Source organism: Symphodus melops (genome assembly GCF_947650265.1).
Source record: "Symphodus melops genome assembly, chromosome: 1".
Taxonomy (NCBI): domain Eukaryota; kingdom Metazoa; phylum Chordata; class Actinopteri; order Labriformes; family Labridae; genus Symphodus; species Symphodus melops.
The window spans coordinates 32715553-32739724 of NC_136691.1; the positions used below are offsets into that span (position 1 = coordinate 32715553).

The 24172-nt window shown below is 42.4% G+C and overlaps 4 protein-coding genes across 4 annotated transcripts; all 4 read left to right on the forward strand.

Moving 5' to 3' along the window:
* Positions 1-1116: 1116 nt before the first annotated feature.
* On the forward strand, positions 1117-2775 carry LOC306833907 (tripartite motif-containing protein 16-like; the record flags this gene model as incomplete). The annotated part of the gene is made up of 2 exons (XM_079359532.1): positions 1117-1977; positions 2179-2775. 2 exons carry the CDS (start codon positions 1117-1119, stop codon positions 2773-2775), a joined length of 1458 nt encoding a protein of 485 aa, XP_079215658.1.
* Positions 2776-4456: 1681 nt separating this feature from the next.
* On the forward strand, positions 4457-6148 carry LOC306833916 (tripartite motif-containing protein 16-like; the record flags this gene model as incomplete). Its single annotated transcript, XM_079359549.1, has 1 exon — positions 4457-6148. The coding sequence occupies exon 1, from the start codon at positions 4490-4492 to the stop codon at positions 6146-6148; it is 1659 nt and encodes a 552-aa protein (XP_079215675.1). The 5' UTR covers positions 4457-4489.
* A 1785-nt stretch (positions 6149-7933) lies between these two features.
* On the forward strand, positions 7934-9565 carry LOC306833925 (tripartite motif-containing protein 16-like; the record flags this gene model as incomplete). The annotated part of the gene is made up of 2 exons (XM_079359561.1): positions 7934-8500; positions 8753-9565. The coding sequence occupies 2 exons, from the start codon at positions 7934-7936 to the stop codon at positions 9563-9565; spliced, it is 1380 nt and encodes a 459-aa protein (XP_079215687.1).
* Positions 9566-12005: 2440 nt separating this feature from the next.
* LOC306833933 (tripartite motif-containing protein 16-like) lies at positions 12006-13637 on the forward strand (the record flags this gene model as incomplete). Its single annotated transcript, XM_079359572.1, has 2 exons — positions 12006-12743; positions 12825-13637. 2 exons carry the CDS (start codon positions 12006-12008, stop codon positions 13635-13637), a joined length of 1551 nt encoding a protein of 516 aa, XP_079215698.1.
* Between the last annotated feature and the right edge of the window lie 10535 nt (positions 13638-24172).

Below are 24172 nucleotides of genomic sequence, written 5' to 3' on the forward strand. Positions count from 1 at the left end.
TTTGTAGTTGCTTATTTTTTTGCAAACAGACAACATGACACTTTATGACCAGCAGCCTGTTTAATAATGATCAATAATCAAGTCTTGTAAAGGACAAGATTCAATAATGTGGTCTAGTTTTACTATAACTCTATTATTTAAAGTTTTTTTCTTCGTCCTTAACGTACAAATGATTCCACAGGTCTCATCTGAGAATACTTTTGGACATTTGATCACAGAGCGTGACGTGTACGTTCCACATTTCGTCAGATGAAATGACTGAAGTGGAAATAAATGATTCCACTTTTATCTCGGGATAGAACAGATTTTAGCCGCAGTCCAAACTGCTCCAGCATTCAATTAAGTGTGTTTATATCTGCTGGTCACCCTCACTTTACTGTTTATAAAAAAATATGAACTTTAACAACAAGGAAAAGCAAGCACACTAAGAAACCACAGTGGACAGAGTTAGAAATGTAAGTCTCTGTGGATAATTAGTACACTAATAATCAAGGATGACTCACATCATGGGTATTAGCTGAGTCGTTGAGATAGTTCTGCCAAGAGTCGTTACGACAACCAGTCGTCCGCGGGTCGTTGGAGTCACATGTTCTAATGTTGTCCTTGGGCTGGACCAACTTCTGCCTCAAGGTGTTGGAGGGTTTGTGTTTGTGTGTCTGTGTTGATTTGAAAACGGGTGTTAAAGAAGCCATTTATGTCCAAGTGGAAAAGCCATCTCTTGACTGAGGTGGTGGTCAGAAACACCATCCTGCAATGATGTTTTGAATTCTCATCCAAAACAACTGAACTCCCAGTCCCATCTTGGAACATGTGACTCCAACGACCCACAGACGACTGTGTGTTGTAACGACTCAGCTAACGACTCTGATGTGAGTCATCCTTGACTATTAGCATGCTAATGATCCACAGAGGCTTAAATTTCTTGCTCCATCCTCCAAATAGCTCAGAACTGAAGGAGCCTTTTGGAGGAGAGGTGAAACGTCTTGAATATCTTCAGCCAGTCTAGTCACGGTTGGATCAAGCTTTGAATTAAGTCACGTTTTGTAGATCAGAGGTGAAAATAGTTTCAGTTCCCAGGAAGTGCAACTCAGACAGTCATTGTGACTGAGAGGAGAAATGGCCCAGAAAGGAGTTCAGCTGGACCAGGAAACCTTCTCTTGTTCGATCTGTCTGGATCTACTGAAGAAACCGGTGACTGTTCCCTGTGGACACAGCTACTGCATGAACTGTATTAAAACCCACTGGGATAAAGAGGAGAAGAAAAACTCCAGCTGCCCTCAGTGTAGGCAGACCTTCCCAGTGAGACCTGCCCTGTTGAAAAACACCATGTTGGCAGTTTTAGTGGAGGAGCTGAAGAAGACTGGACTTAAAGACGCTCCTGCTGACCGCTGCTATGCTGGACCCGAGGATGTGGCTTGCGATTTCTGCACCGAGAGCAAACTGAAAGCTCAAAGGTCCTGTCTACAATGTCTGGCTTCTTACTGTGAGAAACACCTGCAGCCTCATTATAAATCACCTACATTTGAAAAACACACGCTGGTGGAGCCCTCCAAGAAGCTCCAGGAGAACATATGCTCTCTACATAATGAGGTGATGAAGATGTTCTGCCGCACTGATAAGCAGTCTATCTGTTTTCTCTGCTCTGTGGAGGAACATAAAGGCCACGACACAGTCTCAGCTGCAGCAGAGTGGACCGAGAAGCAGAGAGAGCTGGAGGTGAGTCGACAACACATCCAGCAGAGGATCCAGGACAGAATGAAGCTGTTTCAACAGGAGGTGAAGGTTATTAATGGCTCTGTTGATAAAGCAGTGAAGGACAGTGAGAAGATCTTCACTCAGCTCATCTGTCTCATGGAGAAAAGACGCTCTGATGTGAAGCAGAAGGTTAGATCCCAGCAGCAAACTGAAGTCAGTCGAGTCAAAGAGCTTCAGGAGAAGCTGGAGCAGGAGATCACTGAGCTGAAGAGGAGAGACGCTGAACTGGAGAGGCTCTCACACACACAGGACCACATCAAGGTTCTACACGACTACCCTTCACTGTCACCACTCTGTCAATCTACACACTCATCCAGCATCAACATCCGTCCTCAGGGGTTATTTGAGTATGTGACGGCAGCTGTGTCAGAAGTCAAGGATGAACTTGAGGACGTCCTGAGAGAGAAATGGATAAACATCTCACAGAGAGTGACTGAAGTGGATGTTTTTCTGTCAAAACCAGAGCCCAAGACCAGAGCTGACTTCTTACAATATTCACGTGACATCACACTGGATCCAAATACAATAAATGCACAGCTGTTATTAACTGCCGCAAACAAAAATGTAATAAACACAGGTCAACAACAGTCTTATTCTAGTCACCCAGACAGATTCACTGATTGGTGTCAAGTCCTGAGTCCAGAGAGTCTGACTGGGCGTTGTTACTGGGAGGTGGAGAGGAGAGGAAGAGGAGTTTGTGTAGCAGTCGCATATAAGAATATCAACAGAGCAGGAGGCGTGACTGAAAGAGGATTTGGACTCAATGACAAATCTTGGGCATTATATTGTGACAACAACATTTATAAGTTTCGGTACAACAGTGTTAGTACTCCTATCTCAGGTCCTCAGTCTTCCAGAGTAGGAGTCTACCTGGATCACAGAGCAGGTATTCTGTCCTTCTACAGCATCTCTAAAACCATGACTCTCCTCCACAGAGTCCAGACCACATTCACTCAGCCTCTACATGCTGGACTTTGGATCGGTTTTGGATCTGCTGCTGAGTTGTGTAAACTGAAATAGACAGAAGCAATGTAAAGGAACTGTGTGTTAAACTTTAATCCTTCAACTTGATCATTATTCTTGTTTGTTGCTGAGAGCTGATTGTGACTTTATAGGTGGTACTTTGACATCTTTTCACTTGTTCTGTAAATGTTTGAGTCTCTTTACAAACACTCTTTAGATGTTTCTGTTTAGTCACAGAAGCTTTACTGCTTATGAGGATTACAGTTCAGCTGAACTGACGTTTTCTCTGCATGAACATTTCAACTTTTCTTCACTTAAAATATGTTTGCAATGTGTACTGATTGTTTTTACCACTATTAACATTTCATTTAGAAAAATCTCCAATAAAATTTATAGAATGATTTCTTTTTGAAGAATTAGTTGTGTTGTTTAATCTTAAAATGATTAAAAATAAACTCTGAATTGTGAAATCAATGAGATGATTATTATTTTATTTTTCAAAACTGAGATTCTGATCAAACAAACTGACAGAGGTACTAAAACATTCAACTCAAGTTAAAGACAACTACTTTAATGGAATGTTACTATGGTTACTTATAAAGGACTCTAGTCAATGTAAAAAGTAGCTGGTATAAAATTCAATTGAATTAAACGTTTTGTAGTTGCTTATTTTTTTGCAAACAGACAACATGACACTTTATGACCAGCAGCCTGTTTAATAATGATCAATAATCAAGTCTTGTAAAGGACAAGATTCAATAATGTGGTCTAGTTTTACTATAACTCTATTATTTAAAGTTTTTTTCTTCGTCCTTAACGTACAAATGATTCCACAGGTCTCATCTGAGAATACTTTTGGACATTTGATCACAGAGCGTGACGTGTACGTTCCACATTTCGTCAGATGAAATGACTGAAGTGGAAATAAATGATTCCACTTTTATCTCGGGATAGAACAGATTTTAGCCGCAGTCCAAACTGCTCCAGCATTCAATTAAGTGTGTTTATATCTGCTGGTCACCCTCACTTTACTGTTTATAAAAAAATATGAACTTTAACAACAAGGAAAAGCAAGCACACTAAGAAACCACAGTGGACAGAGTTAGAAATGTAAGTCTCTGTGGATAATTAGTACACTAATAATCAAGGATGACTCACATCATGGGTATTAGCTGAGTCGTTGAGATAGTTCTGCCAAGAGTCGTTACGACAACCAGTCGTCCGCGGGTCGTTGGAGTCACATGTTCTAATGTTGTCCTTGGGCTGGACCAACTTCTGCCTCAAGGTGTTGGAGGGTTTGTGTTTGTGTGTCTGTGTTGATTTGAAAACGGGTGTTAAAGAAGCCATTTATGTCCAAGTGGAAAAGCCATCTCTTGACTGAGGTGGTGGTCAGAAACACCATCCTGCAATGATGTTTTGAATTCTCATCCAAAACAACTGAACTCCCAGTCCCATCTTGGAACATGTGACTCCAACGACCCACAGACGACTGTGTGTTGTAACGACTCAGCTAACGACTCTGATGTGAGTCATCCTTGACTATTAGCATGCTAATGATCCACAGAGGCTTAAATTTCTTGCTCCATCCTCCAAATAGCTCAGAACTGAAGGAGCCTTTTGGAGGAGAGGTGAAACGTCTTGAATATCTTCAGCCAGTCTAGTCACGGTTGGATCAAGCTTTGAATTAAGTCACGTTTTGTAGATCAGAGGTGAAAATAGTTTCAGTTCCCAGGAAGTGCAACTCAGACAGTCATTGTGACTGAGAGGAGAAATGGCCCAGAAAGGAGTTCAGCTGGACCAGGAAACCTTCTCTTGTTCGATCTGTCTGGATCTACTGAAGAAACCGGTGACTGTTCCCTGTGGACACAGCTACTGCATGAACTGTATTAAAACCCACTGGGATAAAGAGGAGAAGAAAAACTCCAGCTGCCCTCAGTGTAGGCAGACCTTCCCAGTGAGACCTGCCCTGTTGAAAAACACCATGTTGGCAGTTTTAGTGGAGGAGCTGAAGAAGACTGGACTTAAAGACGCTCCTGCTGACCGCTGCTATGCTGGACCCGAGGATGTGGCTTGCGATTTCTGCACCGAGAGCAAACTGAAAGCTCAAAGGTCCTGTCTACAATGTCTGGCTTCTTACTGTGAGAAACACCTGCAGCCTCATTATAAATCACCTACATTTGAAAAACACACGCTGGTGGAGCCCTCCAAGAAGCTCCAGGAGAACATATGCTCTCTACATAATGAGGTGATGAAGATGTTCTGCCGCACTGATAAGCAGTCTATCTGTTTTCTCTGCTCTGTGGAGGAACATAAAGGCCACGACACAGTCTCAGCTGCAGCAGAGAGGACCGAGAAGCAGAGAGAGCTGGAGGTGAGTCGACAACACATCCAGCAGAGGATCCAGGACAGAATGAAGCTGTTTCAACAGGAGGTGAAGGTTATTAATGGCTCTGTTGATAAAGCAGTGAAGGACAGTGAGAAGATCTTCACTCAGCTCATCTGTCTCATGGAGAAAAGACGCTCTGATGTGAAGCAGAAGGTTAGATCCCAGCAGCAAACTGAAGTCAGTCGAGTCAAAGAGCTTCAGGAGAAGCTGGAGCAGGAGATCACTGAGCTGAAGAGGAGAGACGCTGAACTGGAGAGGCTCTCACACACACAGGACCACATCAAGGTTCTACACGACTACCCTTCACTGTCACCACTCTGTCAATCTACACACTCATCCAGCATCAACATCCGTCCTCAGGGGTTATTTGAGTATGTGACGGCAGCTGTGTCAGAAGTCAAGGATGAACTTGAGGACGTCCTGAGAGAGAAATGGATAAACATCTCACAGAGAGTGACTGAAGTGGATGTTTTGCTGTCAAAACCAGAGCCCAAGACCAGAGCTGACTTCTTACAATATTCACGTGACATCACACTGGATCCAAATACAATAAATGCACAGCTGTTATTAACTGCCGCAAACAAAAATGTAATAAACACAGGTCAACAACAGTCTTATTCTAGTCACCCAGACAGATTCACTGATTGGTGTCAAGTCCTGAGTCCAGAGAGTCTGACTGGGCGTTGTTACTGGGAGGTGGAGAGGAGAGGAAGAGGAGTTTGTGTAGCAGTCGCATATAAGAATATCAACAGAGCAGGAGGCGTGACTGAAAGAGGATTTGGACTCAATGACAAATCTTGGGCATTATATTGTGACAACAACATTTATAAGTTTCGGTACAACAGTGTTAGTACTCCTATCTCAGGTCCTCAGTCTTCCAGAGTAGGAGTCTACCTGGATCACAGAGCAGGTATTCTGTCCTTCTACAGCATCTCTAAAACCATGACTCTCCTCCACAGAGTCCAGACCACATTCACTCAGCCTCTACATGCTGGACTTTGGATCGGTTTTGGATCTGCTGCTGAGTTGTGTAAACTGAAATAGACAGAAGCAATGTAAAGGAACTGTGTGTTAAACTTTAATCCTTCAACTTGATCATTATTCTTGTTTGTTGCTGAGAGCTGATTGTGACTTTATAGGTGGTACTTTGACATCTTTTCACTTGTTCTGTAAATGTTTGAGTCTCTTTACAAACACTCTTTAGATGTTTCTGTTTAGTCACAGAAGCTTTACTGCTTATGAGGATTACAGTTCAGCTGAACTGACTTTTTGTCTGCATGAACATTTTAACTTTTCTTCACTTAAAATATGTTTGCAATGTGTACTGATTGTTTTTACCACTTTTAACATTTCATTTAGAAAAATCTCCAATAAAATGTATAGAATGATTTCCTTTTGAAGAATTAATTGTGTTGTTTCATCTTAAAATGATTAAAAATAAACTCTGAATTGTGAAATCAATGAGATAATTATTATTTCATTTTTCAAAACTGAGATTCTGATCAAACAAACTGACAGAGGTACTAAAACATTCAACTCAAGTTAAAGACAACTACTTTGATGGAATGTTACTATGGTTACTTATAAAGGACTCTAGTCAATGTAAAAAGTAGCTGGTATAAAATTCACTTGAAGTAAACGTTTTGTAGTTGCTTATTTTTTTGCAGATACTCAAAACTTGAACAATAGGTGTCTTCAGAGAAGCAATTTCTTTTCACGCCCAAAGAGAAACAAAACAGACAACTTGACACTTTATAACCAGCAGCCTGTTTAATAATGTTCAATAATCAAGTCTTATAAAGGACAAGATTCAATAATGTTGTCTAGTTTTACTATAACTCTATTATTTAAAGTTTTTTTCTTCGTCCTTAACTTACAAATGATTCCACAGGTCTCATCTGAGAATACTTTTGGACGTTTGATCACAGAGCGTGACGTGTATGTTCCACATTTCGTCAGATGAAATGACTGAAGTGGAAATAAATGATTCCACTTTGATCTCGGGATAGAACAGATTTTAGCCGCAGTCCAAACTGCTCCAACATTCAATTAAGTGTGTTTATATCTGCTGGTCACCCTCACTTTACAGTTTATAAAAAATATGAACTTTAACAACAAGGAAAAGCAAGCACACTAAGAAACCAAAGTGGACAGAGATAGAAATGTAAGTCTCTGTGGATAATTAGTACTCTAATAATCAAGGATGACTCACATCATGGGTATTAGCTGAGTCGTTGACATAGTTCTGCCAAGAGTCGTTACGACAACCAGTCGTCTGCGGGTCGTTGGAGTCACATGTTCTAATGTTGTCCTTGGGCTGGACCAACTTCTGCCTCAAGGTGTTGGAGGGTTTGTGTGTCTGTGTTGATTTGAAAACGGGTGTTAAAGAAGCCATTTATGTCCAAGTGGAAAAGCCATCCCTTGACTGAGGTGGTGGTCAGAAACACCATCTTTCACCATCCTGCAATGATTTTTTGAATTCTCATCCAAAACAACTGAAGTCCCAGTCCCATCTTGGAACATGTGACTCCAACGACCCACAGACGACTGTGTGTTGTAACGACTCAGCTAACGACTCTGATGTGAGCCATCCTTGACTATTAGCATGCTAATGATCCACAGAGGCTTAAATTTCTTGCTCCATCCTCCAAATAGCTCAGAACAGAAGGAGCCTTTTTGAGGAGAGGTGAAACGTCTTGAATATCTTCAGCCAGTCTAGTCACGGTTAGATCAAGCTTTGAATTAAGTCACGTTTTGTAGATCAGAGGTGAAAATAGTTTCAGTTCCCACGAAGTGAAACTCAGACAGTCATTGTGACTGAGAGGAGAAATGGCCCAGAAAGGAGTTCAGCTGGACCAGGAAACCTTCTCTTGTTCGATCTGTCTGGATCTACTGAAGAATCCGGTGACTGTTCCCTGTGGACACAGCTACTGCATGAACTGTATTAAAACCCACTGGGATAAAGAGGAGAAGAAAAACTCCAGCTGCCCTCAGTGTAGGCAGACCTTCCCAGCGAGACCTGCCCTGTTGAAAAACACCATGTTGGCAGTTTTAGTGGAGGAGCTGAAGAAGACTGGACTTAAAGACGCTCCTGCTGATCACTGCTATGCTGGACCCCAGGATGTGGCCTGTGATTTCTGCACCAAGAGAAAACTGAAAGCCCAAAAGTACTGTCTCCAATGTCTGGCTTCTTACTGCGAGAAACACCTGCAGCCTCACTATAAATCACCTACATTTGAAAAACACAAGCTGGTGGAGCCCTCCAAGAAGATCAAGTTGAACATCTGCTCTCGTCATGATGAGGTGATGAAGATGTTCTGCCGCACTGATAAGCAGTCCATCTGTTATCTCTGCTCTCTAGAGGAACATAAAGGCCACGACACAGTCTCAGCTGCAGCAGAGATGACGGAGATGACTCGACAAAACATCCAGCAGAGGATCCAGCGCAGAGAGAAAGATGTGAAGCTGTTTCAACAGGAGGTGAAGGCTATCAATGGCTCTGCCGATAAAGCAGTGGAGGGCAGTGAGAAGATCTTCACTGAGATGATCCGTCTCATGGAGAAAAGACGCTCTGATGTGAAGCAGAAGGTCAGATCCCAGCAGCAAACTGAAGTCAGTCGAGTCAAAAATCGCCATGCTTTGGATCAGGAGATCGCTAAGCTGAAGAGGAGAGATGCTGAATTGGAGAGGCTCTCACGCACACAGGACCACATCCAGTTTCTACACGACTACAACTCACTGTCACCACTCGGCAAGTCTACCCACTCATCCAGCATCAATATCCGTCCTCAGAGGTTATTTGAGGATGTGACATCAGCTGTGTCAGAAGTCAGAGACAAACTAGAGGACATCCTGAGAGAGAAATGGACAAACGTCTCAGTGGACATCTTACTGTCAAAACCAGAGCCCAAGACCAGAGCTGACTTCTTACAATATTCACGTGACATCACACTGGATCCAAATACACTCAACAAATGGCTCTTATTATCTGGTGGGAACAGAAAAGTGACATACACAGGTCAACAACAGTCTTATTCTAGTCACCCGGACAGATTCACTGGATGGCCTCAGGTCCTGAGTCCAGAAAGTCTGACTGGACGTTGTTACTGGGAGGTGAAGAGGAGAGGAAGAGGAGTTTGTGTAGCAGTCGCTTTCAAGAATATCAACAGAGCAGGAGGCGTGATTGAAAGAGGATTTGGACTCAATGACAAATCTTGGGCGTTATATTGTGACAACAACAGTTCTAAGTTTCTGTGCAACGATGTCAGCACTCCTCTCTCAGGTCCTCAGTCCTCCAGAGTAGGAGTCTACCTGGATCACAGAGCAGGTATTCTGTCCTTCTACAGCATCTCTAAAACCATGAATCTCCTCCACAGAGTCCAGGCCACATTCACTCAGCCTCTACATGCTGGAATTTACATTTATCCTAGATCTTCTGCTGAGTTATGTAAACTGAAATAGACACAAGTAATTAAAGGAACAGTGGGTTAATCTTGAAAATCCTTCAACTTGGTCGTTCTTCTTGTGTGTAGCTGAGAGCTGATTGTGGTTACATTGTTCAAGTCAAACTTTGTGGGTGGTACTTTGACATCTTTTCACTTTTTCTGCAAATGTTTGAGTCTCTTTAAATAACTCTTTAGCTGTTTCCGTTTAGTTACAGAGGCTCTACTGCTCATGACGATTTTTGTTCAGCTGAACTGACTTTTTGTCTGCATGAACATTTTAACTTTTCTTCACTTAAAATATGTTTGCAATGTGTACTGATTGTTTTTACCACTTTTAACATTTCATTTAGAAAAATCTCCAATAAAATGTATAGAATGATTTCCTTTTGAAGAATTAATTGTGTTGTTTCATCTTAAAATGATTAAAAATAAACTCTGAATTGTGAAATCAATGAGATAATTATTATTTCATTTTTCAAAACTGAGATTCTGATCAAACAAACTGACAGAGGTACTAAAACATTCAACTCAAGTTAAAGACAACTACTTTGATGGAATGTTACTATGGTTACTTATAAAGGACTCTAGTCAATGTAAAAAGTAGCTGGTATAAAATTCACTTGAAGTAAACGTTTTGTAGTTGCTTATTTTTTTGCAGATACTCAAAACTTGAACAATAGGTGTCTTCAGAGAAGCAATTTCTTTTCACGCCCAAAGAGAAACAAAACAGACAACTTGACACTTTATAACCAGCAGCCTGTTTAATAATGTTCAATAATCAAGTCTTATAAAGGACAAGATTCAATAATGTTGTCTAGTTTTACTATAACTCTATTATTTAAAGTTTTTTTCTTCGTCCTTAACTTACAAATGATTCCACAGGTCTCATCTGAGAATACTTTTGGACGTTTGATCACAGAGCGTGACGTGTATGTTCCACATTTCGTCAGATGAAATGACTGAAGTGGAAATAAATGATTCCACTTTGATCTCGGGATAGAACAGATTTTAGCCGCAGTCCAAACTGCTCCAACATTCAATTAAGTGTGTTTATATCTGCTGGTCACCCTCACTTTACAGTTTATAAAAAAATATGAACTTTAACAACAAGGAAAAGCAAGCACACTAAGAAACCAAAGTGGACAGAGATAGAAATGTAAGTCTCTGTGGATAATTAGTACTCTAATAATCAAGGATGACTCACATCATGGGTATTAGCTGAGTCGTTGACATAGTTCTGCCAAGAGTCGTTACGACAACCAGTCGTCTGCGGGTCGTTGGAGTCACATGTTCTAATGTTGTCCTTGGGCTGGACCAACTTCTGCCTCAAGGTGTTGGAGGGTTTGTGTGTCTGTGTTTGTGACAGGGCGGGCGTGGGGATTTTATGGATTTTCTCTTAAACTACAAAATAAACTACAGACAACGCCACCTGGGGACTTGCACCCCAGGAGATACACAAATAAGGAAACCAAAACAGGAAAATTAAGGACACATAAGTTCGAAAGAACTGAAGAGGCAGTCGTGTTATCAAAACATAAAAAAGGTATTTATTATAGTAAATCAAATTTACTATATATATTAAAACACTAATCAAACAAAGGAATAAACAAAACTGAAGCAAAATAAGGCAAAACAGGGCAAAACTAGTAACAAAACTGAAGCAAAATAAGGCAAAACAGGGCAAAACTAGTAACAAAACTGAAGCAAAATAAGGCAAAACAGGGCAAAACTGAAGCAAAATAAGGCAAAACAGGGCAAAACAACAGCAGTTAAAACACCTAAAAAAGAAGAAAGAAACCATTAATAAAAACACTGATAACGTGTAAGGTAAAACCAAAGCCACCCTACTCACCAGGAACCCTTCAAACAAATGCCATGCTGATCTCAGGCACTCAGGTGCATTAAATATGCCGACCTGATTGATAAGCAAAGGGGGGAGGGGCAGGTGAGAGGCTGTGTTCAAGAGCAGCATGGTTGGACTCTACTACATGTTGATTTGAAAACGGGTGTTAAAGAAGCCATTTATGTCCAAGTGGAAAAGCCATCCCTTGACTGAGGTGGTGGTCAGAAACACTATCTTTCACCATCCTGCAATGATTTTTTGAATTCTCATCCAAAACAACTGAAGTCCCAGTCCCACCTTGGAACATGTGACTCCAACGACCCACAGACGACTGTGTGTTGTAACGACTCAGCTAACGACTCTGATGTGAGTCATCCTTGACTATTAGCATGCTAATGATCCACAGAGGCTTAAATTTCTTGCTCCATCCTCCAAATAGCTCAGAACAGAAGGAGCCTTTTTGAGGAGAGGTGAAACGTCTTGAATATCTTCAGCCAGTCTAGTCACGGTTAGATCAAGCTTTGAATTAAGTCACGTTTTGTAGATCAGAGGTGAAAATAGTTTCAGTTCCCAGGAAGTGAAACTCAGACAGTCATTGTGACTGAGAGGAGAAATGGCCCAGAAAGGAGTTCAGCTGGACCAGGAAACCTTCTCTTGTTCGATCTGTCTGGATCTACTGAAGAATCCGGTGACTGTTCCCTGTGGACACAGCTACTGCATGAACTGTATTAAAACCCACTGGGATAAAGAGGAGAAGAAAAACTCCAGCTGCCCTCAGTGTAGGCAGACCTTCCCAGCGAGACCTGCCCTGTTGAAAAACACCATGTTGGCAGTTTTAGTGGAGGAGCTGAAGAAGACTGGACTTAAAGACGCTCCTGCTGATCACTGCTATGCTGGACCCCAGGATGTGGCCTGTGATTTCTGCACCAAGAGAAAACTGAAAGCCCAAAAGTACTGTCTCCAATGTCTGGCTTCTTACTGCGAGAAACACCTGCAGCCTCACTATAAATCACCTACATTTGAAAAACACAAGCTGGTGGAGCCCTCCAAGAAGATCAAGTTGAACATCTGCTCTCGTCATGATGAGGTGATGAAGATGTTCTGCCGCACTGATAAGCAGTCCATCTGTTATCTCTGCTCTCTAGAGGAACATAAAGGCCACGACACAGTCTCAGCTGCAGCAGAGATGACGGAGATGACTCGACAAAACATCCAGCAGAGGATCCAGCGCAGAGAGAAAGATGTGAAGCTGTTTCAACAGGAGGTGAAGGCTATCAATGGCTCTGCCGATAAAGCAGTGGAGGGCAGTGAGAAGATCTTCACTGAGATGATCCGTCTCATGGAGAAAAGACGCTCTGATGTGAAGCAGAAGGTCAGATCCCAGCAGCAAACTGAAGTCAGTCGAGTCAAAAATCGCCATGCTTTGGATCAGGAGATCGCTAAGCTGAAGAGGAGAGATGCTGAATTGGAGAGGCTCTCACGCACACAGGACCACATCCAGTTTCTACACGACTACAACTCACTGTCACCACTCGGCAAGTCTACCCACTCATCCAGCATCAATATCCGTCCTCAGAGGTTATTTGAGGATGTGACATCAGCTGTGTCAGAAGTCAGAGACAAACTAGAGGACATCCTGAGAGAGAAATGGACAAACGTCTCAGTGGACATCTTACTGTCAAAACCAGAGCCCAAGACCAGAGCTGACTTCTTACAATATTCACGTGACATCACACTGGATCCAAATACACTCAACAAATGGCTCTTATTATCTGGTGGGAACAGAAAAGTGACATACACAGGTCAACAACAGTCTTATTCTAGTCACCCGGACAGATTCACTGGATGGCCTCAGGTCCTGAGTCCAGAAAGTCTGACTGGACGTTGTTACTGGGAGGTGAAGAGGAGAGGAAGAGGAGTTTGTGTAGCAGTCGCTTTCAAGAATATCAACAGAGCAGGAGGCGTGATTGAAAGAGGATTTGGACTCAATGACAAATCTTGGGCGTTATATTGTGACAACAACAGTTCTAAGTTTCTGTGCAACGATGTCAGCACTCCTCTCTCAGGTCCTCAGTCCTCCAGAGTAGGAGTCTACCTGGATCACAGAGCAGGTATTCTGTCCTTCTACAGCATCTCTAAAACCATGAATCTCCTCCACAGAGTCCAGGCCACATTCACTCAGCCTCTACATGCTGGAATTTACATTTATCCTAGATCTTCTGCTGAGTTATGTAAACTGAAATAGACACAAGTAATTAAAGGAACAGTGGGTTAATCTTGAAAATCCTTCAACTTGGTCGTTCTTCTTGTGTGTAGCTGAGAGCTGATTGTGGTTACATTGTTCAAGTCAAACTTTGTGGGTGGTACTTTGACATCTTTTCACTTTTTCTGCAAATGTTTGAGTCTCTTTAAATAACTCTTTAGCTGTTTCCGTTTAGTTACAGAGGCTCTACTGCTCATGACGATTTTTGTTCAGCTGAACTGACTTTTTGTCTGCATGAACATTTTAACTTTTCTTCACTTAAAATATGTTTGCAATGTGTACTGATTGTTTTTACCACTTTTAACATTTCATTTAGAAAAATCTCCAATAAAATGTATAGAATGATTTCCTTTTGAAGAATTAATTGTGTTGTTTCATCTTAAAATGATTAAAAATAAACTCTGAATTGTGAAATCAATGAGATAATTATTATTTCATTTTTCAAAACTGAGATTCTGATCAAACAAACTGACAGAGGTACTAAAACATTCAACTCAAGTTAAAGACAACTACTTTGATGGAATGTTACTATGGTTACTTATAAAGGACTCTAGTCAATGTAAAAAGTAGCTGGTATAAAATTCACTTGAAGTAAACGTTTTGTAGTTGCTTATTTTTTGCAGATACTCAAAACTTGAACAATAGGTGTCTTCAGAGAAGCAATTTCTTTTCACGCCCAAAGAGAAACAAAACAGACAACTTGACACTTTATAACCAGCAGCCTGTTTAATAATGTTCAATAATCAAGTCTTATAAAGGACAAGATTCAATAATGTTGTCTAGTTTTACTATAACTCTATTATTTAAAGTTTTTTTCTTCGTCCTTAACTTACAAATGATTCCACAGGTCTCATCTGAGAATACTTTTGGACGTTTGATCACAGAGCGTGACGTGTATGTTCCACATTTCGTCAGATGAAATGACTGAAGTGGAAATAAATGATTCCACTTTGTAGCGTAACTTAGGGGGGTATTAAATTGGGCGCCAGACAGACCACTAAGTCCGTCAATACATGGTATGAGAGTAAATCAAAGCACACTACGAAGCAAAATTAAATCATATAAATCCATATATTGAACACAAATTCAGGACAACAAACATTTAATTCTTTGGGTAACTTCTTAAAACACAACATAACAAAAAATGTCCCAACACTGTGGGGTTTTATAACCCTCAAAAAACAGTCAAAAATTGTAGGTCCGTTCAAAAAAATGAAAAATACATTAAAGAAGCAAAAGGGGCTTGAGAGCTGAGTGCGTGTGTGTGGGGGAGTGTGTGTGTGTGGGGAAGTGAGTATCTGATAGTGGGGAAAAGGAAGGGGCCTGGTTTGGGAAACAGGGGAAGTCTGGAGATTAGGTAGGAGAGAGGTGGGGGGGAAAATATCACCTGTCCCGGGTTTTTTTCGAGTAGAGAGGTTGATTTTACAGTCGTCTTCTCCCAGTCATTCCAACATGCATTGTTTCAGGCCGACTGCATCATGCAGATCCCTGCTCACTCCTTTCCCAGTAGGTCCCACAGTGTTTTAAAAATCCGGAGAACCCAGGCAAAACACTCAAAAAGTTCAGCACCTCCATAAACATTAAAGGGCTTTACCTCCTTTTCACCTTTCTCCTCTCTTCTCCACTGTCTGTCTCCTTTTGTTTCCCACTTCTCCCAGGTGCAATCACTCCAAAATCTTCTTCCCTCCAATGACACGCCCCTTTTTTCCTCTTTCCACTCTCACACCTTTCCCAGGTGCAATCACTCCTAATTTCTTTCCCTTCAATGACACGCCCCTTTTCCCTCTGCTGTGCAGCAGGTTGCCTCTGCACCCTGACTGCTACACTCTCCCCTGCTGGATGAAAAAAAAAAAAAACTTTTTCTTGTCTTTAGTTGATTTTTTTTTTTCTTTTCTCTTTTTTTTTTTCATTTGCTTGGTTTCCTACATGACTTATTCTTCAAAGCCAAAAAACTCCTCATCCCCTGACGAGTCTTGGAGAATGTCGACAATCATTTGCCTCTCCTGTTTATCTACATCTTCCGCACTGGGATAGAACGGTTTGAGATTGCAGACATTTACTGTTCGGATGTCGTGACCAGTCTCTTCCATTACCACTTGGTAATTTACCGGTCCAAGCTTAGCTGTCACTCTGTATGGGCCTTTCCATTTTGCAGCCAATTTAGCCATGAATTTGTTTTTTGCACAGGACTGGGGAAAGTTCCTGACCCACACTCTGTCCTTTGGTTTATACTTAACATCTCTCCTTGTTTTATTATAGTTCCTCAACTGTCGTTTCTGTGCCTTCTCCACACTGTCCTTAACACTAGCATGAAGCTGTGTCAACTGATGGACAACATCATATCCTGCTGTGTCTGGCTTTAGCACATCTCTTTGCATAATTTTATCCATTGGACTTTTTAACTTCCTCCCCAGTTGCAACTCGGCTGGTGAAACTCCCGTCGTTTCATGAACTGCAGAATTCACTGCAAACCGGAATTCTGAAATAAACTTATCCCAGTTCTTATGATTGTCTTCCACATATGATGCAATCATGCTTTTTAATGTCCGATTTATGCGTTCCGTCAAGTTTGTCTGAGGATGGTATGCTGTGGTGAGCTTAGGTATTACTGTCCATTGCGCACAGACTTCCTTAAAGACGGAGGAAACAAACTGTGACCCTCTGTCAGACAAGATGTAATCTGGAACTCCCCATCTGGAGACCATTTCTTTTCGAAGAATTTTTGCAATGTTCTGCGCTGTGGCAACTCTGAGAGGGAAGAGTTCCACCCATCGGGTGAAGTAGTCCACAAACACCAACAGATACTCGTTTCTTTCAGGGCTCCGAGGCAGAGGACCCATTATATCAACTCCCAACATTGAATTGGGTCTTGTCACCACTGTTTGTTGTAGTTTCCCTGCAGGTTTTCTGTTATCTGCTTTTAGGCGCTGGCAGGTCAAACAACATTTCACATATTGTTTAACATCTCTCCACAATCCAGGCCAAAAAACAACCTCTTGAAGTCTTTTGTAGGTTTTGAAGATTCCCAGATGGCCACTCAGCGGGATGCTATGGAAAGCATTCAGCATGTGAGGAATTAAGCTCTTGGGAATGAAGATGCGGTAGTGGTATTGATTGTCATTCAGATATTTTTTGAAATACACTTTGTCTTCCAAGATGGCATAATTTGAATCCAAGGCTGCATTTTCTGCTAAATCTTGAAAGATTTTCTCAATTTCTGGATCTTTGTGCTGTTCTTCCCAAATCGTGTCAAGAGTCACTGGAAATGTATCCACATTTTTTTTACTTACTACGAGATTACAGACTCCACAGGTAGGTATCCTAGAGAGAGCATCAGGCACAACATTCAATCGTCCTTTTCGATACTCAATAACAAAGTCAAATTTCTGCAATCGTAGAGCCCATCTGATTAGACGGCTGGTAGTTTTGGTGGAACTCAAAACCCACTGTAGAGCAGAATGATCAGTGACAACTGTAAATAGTTTTGGTTCAAGGTAATGTTGCCATCTTTCCAAAGCCCAAATCACTGCAAGGCATTCCTTTTCGGTTGCCGAGTAGTTTCGTTCAGCTTGGTTCAGAGTTCTACTAGCATATGCAAGCACTTCCTCTGTATTTCCCTCCCGTTTTTGAGTTAGGACTGCTCCAAGTCCTGTCTCACTGGCATCCGTATAAACAATGAATGGAAGCCTGAGGTTTGGATGACCTAAAATGGGAGGAACAATCAGACTGGCTTTCAACCGTTCATAAGCAGTTTGACACTCTTGACTCCAGTGGAATTTTGTTCCTTTCTTTTTGAGAGAATTTATTGGCTCGGCTATTTTGGAGAAGTCTGGTACAAATCTGTGATACCATCCGGTGAGCCCAAGAAATCGCTGTACCTCCTTTAGATTTTTAGGTACCGGATAGGTCTGGACAGCTTTGATTTTGTCTGGATCAGCAGAAATCCCTTGACCACTGACAATATGACCCAGGAATTTCAGTTCCTGTAAGCAGAATCTTGATTTCTTTAGGTTGATCGTCAGTCCAGCATCGTTAAGTTTCTTCAACACCTTCTGAAGATCCTTCAAATGCTGAGACACAGAAGAAGAATAGATAATAATGTCGTCTAGGTAGACCAGACAAATCATTCCTCTCAAATCTCCCAAGACGGTTTCCATCAACCTCTGAAAGGTAGCGGGTGCATTTTTGAGACCGAAAGGCATCACATTGAATTGGTACAACCCAAAGGGGGTGATAAAAGCAGTTGCATCCTTGCTACTTGGATCCATAGGTACCTGCCAGTAACCACTATTCAGGTCTATTGTAGAAAAGATTGCAGCACCAGACAGTGATTCCAGGATTTCATTAATGTTTGGAAGAGGGTAAGCGTCAGTTTCTGTGACAGCATTGACTTTTCTAAAGTCAACACAAAATCTGTGTCCACCATCTTTCTTTGGTGGCAGAACAACTGGAGAAGCCCATCCTGAATGAGAAGGCTCCACTACACCCACTGCCAACATCTCTTGCAATTGTTCTTTTACAATTGCTTGTTTGACTGGAGACATACGGTAAGGCTTTTGCTTGACAGGTATTTTACTGGTAGTATATATCTTGTGTTGCAGAACCTCCGTTCTTCCTGGTTCATGTGTACAAACTTCATGATTTGACTCCAGTAATTCCAGCAGTTGTTGTTTGTCAGGGTCTGTTATGTGGGCACTGGTTACAACAAGTTGGATATAATCTGCAACCTCCAGACGCACAGGTTCCCGATAGAGTTGTGGAGGAGGGACCGAGCTGATCAAAGAGACACTTTTCAAATTTTTCTTACTCCTCCCCTTTCTTTCTTGATTTTGTTTCTGTTGGATTTGGATCATTTCTGGTAGGCGGGCACCGCCAGGCTGAAAAGGGTAGACGACTGAGGGGTTGGACTTGAAACTGTAAACCATATCTATGACATTTATTTGCATTCCACTAAGAAACAAATAATCCAGTCCGAGGACAACACCATAAGCAAGGGCTTTAGGGGCCAGCACTGCAGCTGGTAAGGTGGTCATATTCCCATGGATATCAGTTCCTATTTCATTCCACCCAAGTGGGTTTGCTTCCTCACCATTAGCTAAGTACAGGGGACCTGATAACCAGGGTTGAAGGTCACTCCTAGCTCCTCCAAGCTCCATCCAAAGGTACTCATGGATAAGAGTATAGCTCGCTCCTGTATCCACTATGGCTTTTCCCCGCCATGTTCCTATTGTAAGGGGTACCACAAGTTGTTCAGGTTTAACGAAACGTCCCAGGGGATGGTTGTGGTCGTTAGGTTCAAGACCCTTGTTTTCTTGTTTTGGTTGTTTGGGTTCTCCAGATGTTACAGCTGACATAGAAATATTGCGAGAAAATCCAGTGTTCTGAGATGGTCGAGAGGCATGTTTGTTTTGGGCACCATTTGATACATTTTTGGAGGGGTTAGGCATAGTTAATTTATAGTTTGGACATTGACCAGGTGGGTGTTGACCATTGCATCTCCAGCATAGCACAGGATTTTCGACGGGTTTGTTGTAGACAGGTTTCGGATTTTTGTGAGATACACCTAGACTTTTGATGTGTGCCTTTTGATTGTATTCTTGTTGCTGTTCAAAGTCTTTTTCAAGTTGATGACCAAGCCGCACAAGACTGTCAACATCGCTTACTCTACCTCTGAGTTGGCTCGCAAGGTAGGGTCTGATACTTTTCAAAATCATCTTAACGATGGAAGACTCAGGGAGAGAGGAATTCCACCTTTTACACAGTGCTCTGTAAGAAAAAGCAAAGTCCCGTATGCTTTCTTCTTCTCCTTGTTTTCTATTTCTTACTCGTTCCGCCAACTCGTCCTCATAATCTTCAGCAAGAAAGGCCGACTGAAAAGCTGTTTCAAACTCCTCCCATGTGTTTACTCTGCACTTAGCTATTTCCCACCAGTCTCGGGCTGTACCATGAAGAACCGTTCTGAAAGTTGCTAAAAGATCGGCATCAGATAATGGTTGCAGAGCAAGAAAATCACGACATTTTGACAAATAATTTAAAGGATCTGGGTCATCATGAGGTTTCCCATAGGTTGGAAACATTAATTTGATATGATCCCCTTTTATGATGGTGGAAGATCTTGATGTTATTTTATCTAAGTGGGATTCCTTTTTGTTTGAATCAACACTTACAGGGTGCAGACAAAGTTCAGAATCAGGTTTTTGTTCAAGATCGGTCCGTGTTTTTCCATGATCCCATTTCTGTTCCTTTAAACTGGTTTCCAACTGTTCCACCTTTGTAGAAAGCCTGTTTATCTGTGTTACACAGTAGTCGATCCCTTTATTTAAGTTACCATTATTGTCTTGCACATTTTTATGTAGTGTGCGCACATCTTGTTGCATTTCCACTTGTAGTTGTTCCATCATGAACCGGATCTCTGACAGAAGAGAGCTTTCAGAATTTTTCACTTCCTCCGTGATCACAGTTTTAAAACCTTTTATCATCTGATCCATTTGAGTTTCAATTCTTTCCGTGATGGTGGTTATAGTGGAGTTAAGATGTGAGGAGTGATATTTGTTTTGGTCCACTAAGGTTTGGATTTGATCCTTAGTTTGAGTTTGACGTTCATCAAAACACTTTATCAGTTTTTTCATCTCCTTGTCTTGGTCCTCCATTTTTTCCATAATTTTCTTCCATGTATCCTGAGTTTTTACAGCCATTTGATTCCATCCTTTTGCAGGTGTTTCGAGCTCCCCAGGTAAGCCACAATGAGACATTGAACCAGAAGATGAAGATAGGAGGGTCTCTTCTCTACCCTCTGCTGGTGGTGGAGCAGTCCAGTATTGTGGATTTTGAGGAAGCACTGTTTCATGCTCCCAAACCAAGGATTGAACTGAAGTATTGAGTTGCTCTGGTGGAGGAAAAGGAGAAAACTGTACCTTTGGTAATGCTTTGGGCAGGAAAACTTGGGCAGGGGTTTGAAAATATGTTTGATTTGGTGCTTGTAGGTTTAAGGGAGTATGAATATTAGGTGCTTCAGGTGTCTCTATATCAAAAGAAACCGTACCATGAAGAAGTGCAGACTGATTAAGTTCAGCCATTATTTACCCCATAAAGCAGTACAGTACCTCAATGCATATCCCTGGAAAACACACCTTTCAAAGCTTGATTAAATTCCCCAAACCCCACATTATATGCAAAACCAGCAGTTAATCAGAGACATTATCATGATTGTATTTCAAAAGGGAAATATGAACGAGGTCACACATACAAAAGGAAAAGTAAATCATCATTAATAGCAGTCGTGCCCCACATTGGGCGCCATTTCTGTAGCGTAACTTAGGGGGGTATTAAATTGGGCGCCAGACAGACCACTAAGTCCGTCAATACATGGTATGAGAGTAAATCAAAGCACACTACGAAGCAAAATTAAATCATATAAATCCATATATTGAACACAAATTCAGGACAACAAACATTTAATTCTTTGGGTAACTTCTTAAAACACAACATAACAAAAAATGTCCCAACACTGTGGGGTTTTATAACCCTCAAAAAACAGTCAAAAATTGTAGGTCCGTTCAAAAAAATGAAAAATACATTAAAGAAGCAAAAGGGGCTTGAGAGCTGAGTGCGTGTGTGTGGGGGAGTGTGTGTGTGTGGGGAAGTGAGTATCTGATAGTGGGGAAAAGGAAGGGGCCTGGTTTGGGAAACAGGGGAAGTCTGGAGATTAGGTAGGAGAGAGGTGGGGGGGAAAATATCACCTGTCCCGGGTTTTTTTCGAGTAGAGAGGTTGATTTTACAGTCGTCTTCTCCCAGTCATTCCAACATGCATTGTTTCAGGCCGACTGGATCATGCAGATCCCTGCTCACTCCTTTCCCAGTAGGTCCCACAGTGTTTTAAAAATCCGGAGAACCCAGGAAAAACACTCAAAAAGTTCAGCACCTCCATAAACATTAAAGGGCTTTACCTCCTTTTCACCTTTCTCCTCTCTTCTCCACTGTCTGTCTCCTTTTGTTTCCCACTTCTCCCAGGTGCAATCACTCCAAAATCTTCTTCCCTCCAATGACACGCCCCTTTTTTCCTCTTTCCACTCTCACACCTTTCCCAGGTGCAATCACTCCTAATTTCTTTCCCTTCAATGACACGCCCCTTTTCCCTCTGCTGTGCAGCAGGTTGCCTCTGCACCCTGACTGCTACAACTTTGATCTCGGGATAGAACAGATTTTAGCCGCAGTCCAAACTGCTCCAACATTCAATTAAGTGTGTTTATATCTGCTGGTCACCCTCACGTTTTATATTACCTTTAACAACAAGGAAACACAAGCACACTAAGAAACCAAACTGAACAGAGTTAGAAATGTAAGTCTCTGTGGATAATTAGTACACTAATGATCAAGGACCTCAGGGACCTTGGCAGTCTCAATCTGGGCAGTCTGGGGTGAATCACAGAGGCAATTTCATATGGGCCCATAAACCTTGGCAAAAGCTTTCTGAGGGTGACCCTGGTGTCACTCCAGACCTTGCGATATCAACGAAGCAAAGTTTGGACAGAAGGAACTGACACATCATCCTCCTGCACAGGGGACAAAGGAGGCTGATAACCCAACACCACTTCAGATGGTGACCTACCAGTGGCTGAGCTGGTCAATGAGTTGTGGGGGTATTCAATCCATGCAATATGGTCACTCCAGAAGGCAGGATTCTTGGCAGAGACACAACAGAGGGCAGCCTCAAGGTCCTGATTAAGTCTCTCACACTGTCCATTTGTCTGTGGGTGAAAACTAGAGCTTAAACTCATTGAGGCCCCAATGTACAGCAGAAGGCATGCCATACCTGAGAGGTATACTGGGGTCCCCAGTCAGACACAATGCCCAAAGGAATGCCATGCAGCCTGAACACCTGCTGAACCACAATGTCTGCAGTCTCTATAGCAGAGGGGAGTTTAGGTAGAGGTATGAAGTGGACAGCTTTTGAAAAATGGTAAACTATGGTGTCACTTGAGGAAGGTGAGGGTCCGGCCCACTCCAGGATGACAAACTAAATGGGAGGCATGTCTCCACTGGATAACGTCGGACACAAAAAGGCGGTTAGCGGGCCAAGTACCTGGGTCAGGTTGTGTACGCTGTGCCTCTCTGATCTTGGTCTCAATTTCCCAGGTAACGACAGCCACAATACAGGATGGAGGGAGGATGGTTTCAGGCCTCAAAATTCCTTTTTCTGTGAGAAACTGCCGAGAGAGAGCATCAGATTTAATATTTCTGGACGGTAGATGATGGTAAACCTGAACCGTCCAAAAAACAGGGACCAGATGGCGGTGCCCTGCATAGGCTCAAAAGCAGAGGTGACGAGGGGTGGAGGATACTTGTTCTTCACAGTTATATTGTTTAGACCTCTGTAATCAATACGAGGGAGTGGGGTGTGATCCTTCTTATTAACAAAAAGAAGCCTGCACCAACTGGGGAGGAAGAAGGCCGAACTATGCCTGCAGCGAGAGAGTTGTTGACGTACTTCTCCATAGACTCACGCTCGGGTCTGGACAGGTTATAGAGCCTACTGGTAGGAAATGGAGATTCAGGAAGTAACTCAATTGCACAGTCATAAGGGCGATGAGGTGGCAGAGAAAGTGCATGTTCCTTACTGAAGGCTTCGCTTAAATCATGACATTCAGGGGGAAAATTGGAGAGGTCTGGACAGATGGTGCATGAGCTCCCCCAGAGGGTGGGATAGCAGATTGCAAACATGATGAATGGCAAAAAGAGCTCAACTTACTACATTTCCAGCCTTCTAGTCAATGTGAGGGTTGTGCAGTCTGAGACAGGGCTGTCCAAGGATGACCAGTACACTAGGGAGGTGATCAGGTGGAATCAGATGCTCTCACTATGGTTTCCACTGATGATAAACTGAACTGGGACAGTCTGAAAGGTAACTCGAGCTAATAGCCTCCCATCCAACGTGTTAGCATCTACAGGGGAAACCAAAAAAATCCTTGAGTATTCCAACCTGTGTAGCAAAATTTACATCAACACCAGAATCAACAAGAGCAACCACAGAAAATGTTTCCTGATTCCAACAAACCATGGATTGAAATTGCATACGTGGTAAAGGAGAGGAAGTGGTTTGACTCACCAGTACTCCCACCTCTACTGGAGCCCTCCCTTTTGGCCAAAGAGAACAAGTTGCATGAAAATGGCCGCCCTGACCACAGTAAAGGCACTCACCAGCCCTTATGCACCTGAGATGCTCAGTGGGGGTCAGATGGGCCATGCCAAGTTCAATGGGCTCCTCTGTAGGTAGACCCTTAGCTGCAACAGAAGCCAGATGGGTGGGTACAGATGGCAGTGTGGGATGGGCCTTCTGGGGTGGAGGTGATGACTGATAGGAGGTCAGGGTGGACTTCAGGTAGCTGGTTCTCACCTTACGCCTCTCCCTGAGACGATTATCAATCTTTATAGCTAGGGAGATGAGGGAGTCTAGGTCATCTCTCACCTCCAACAAGCTGAGGAAGAAGTTGGTCCACCTCAAGGACATTAGAACATGT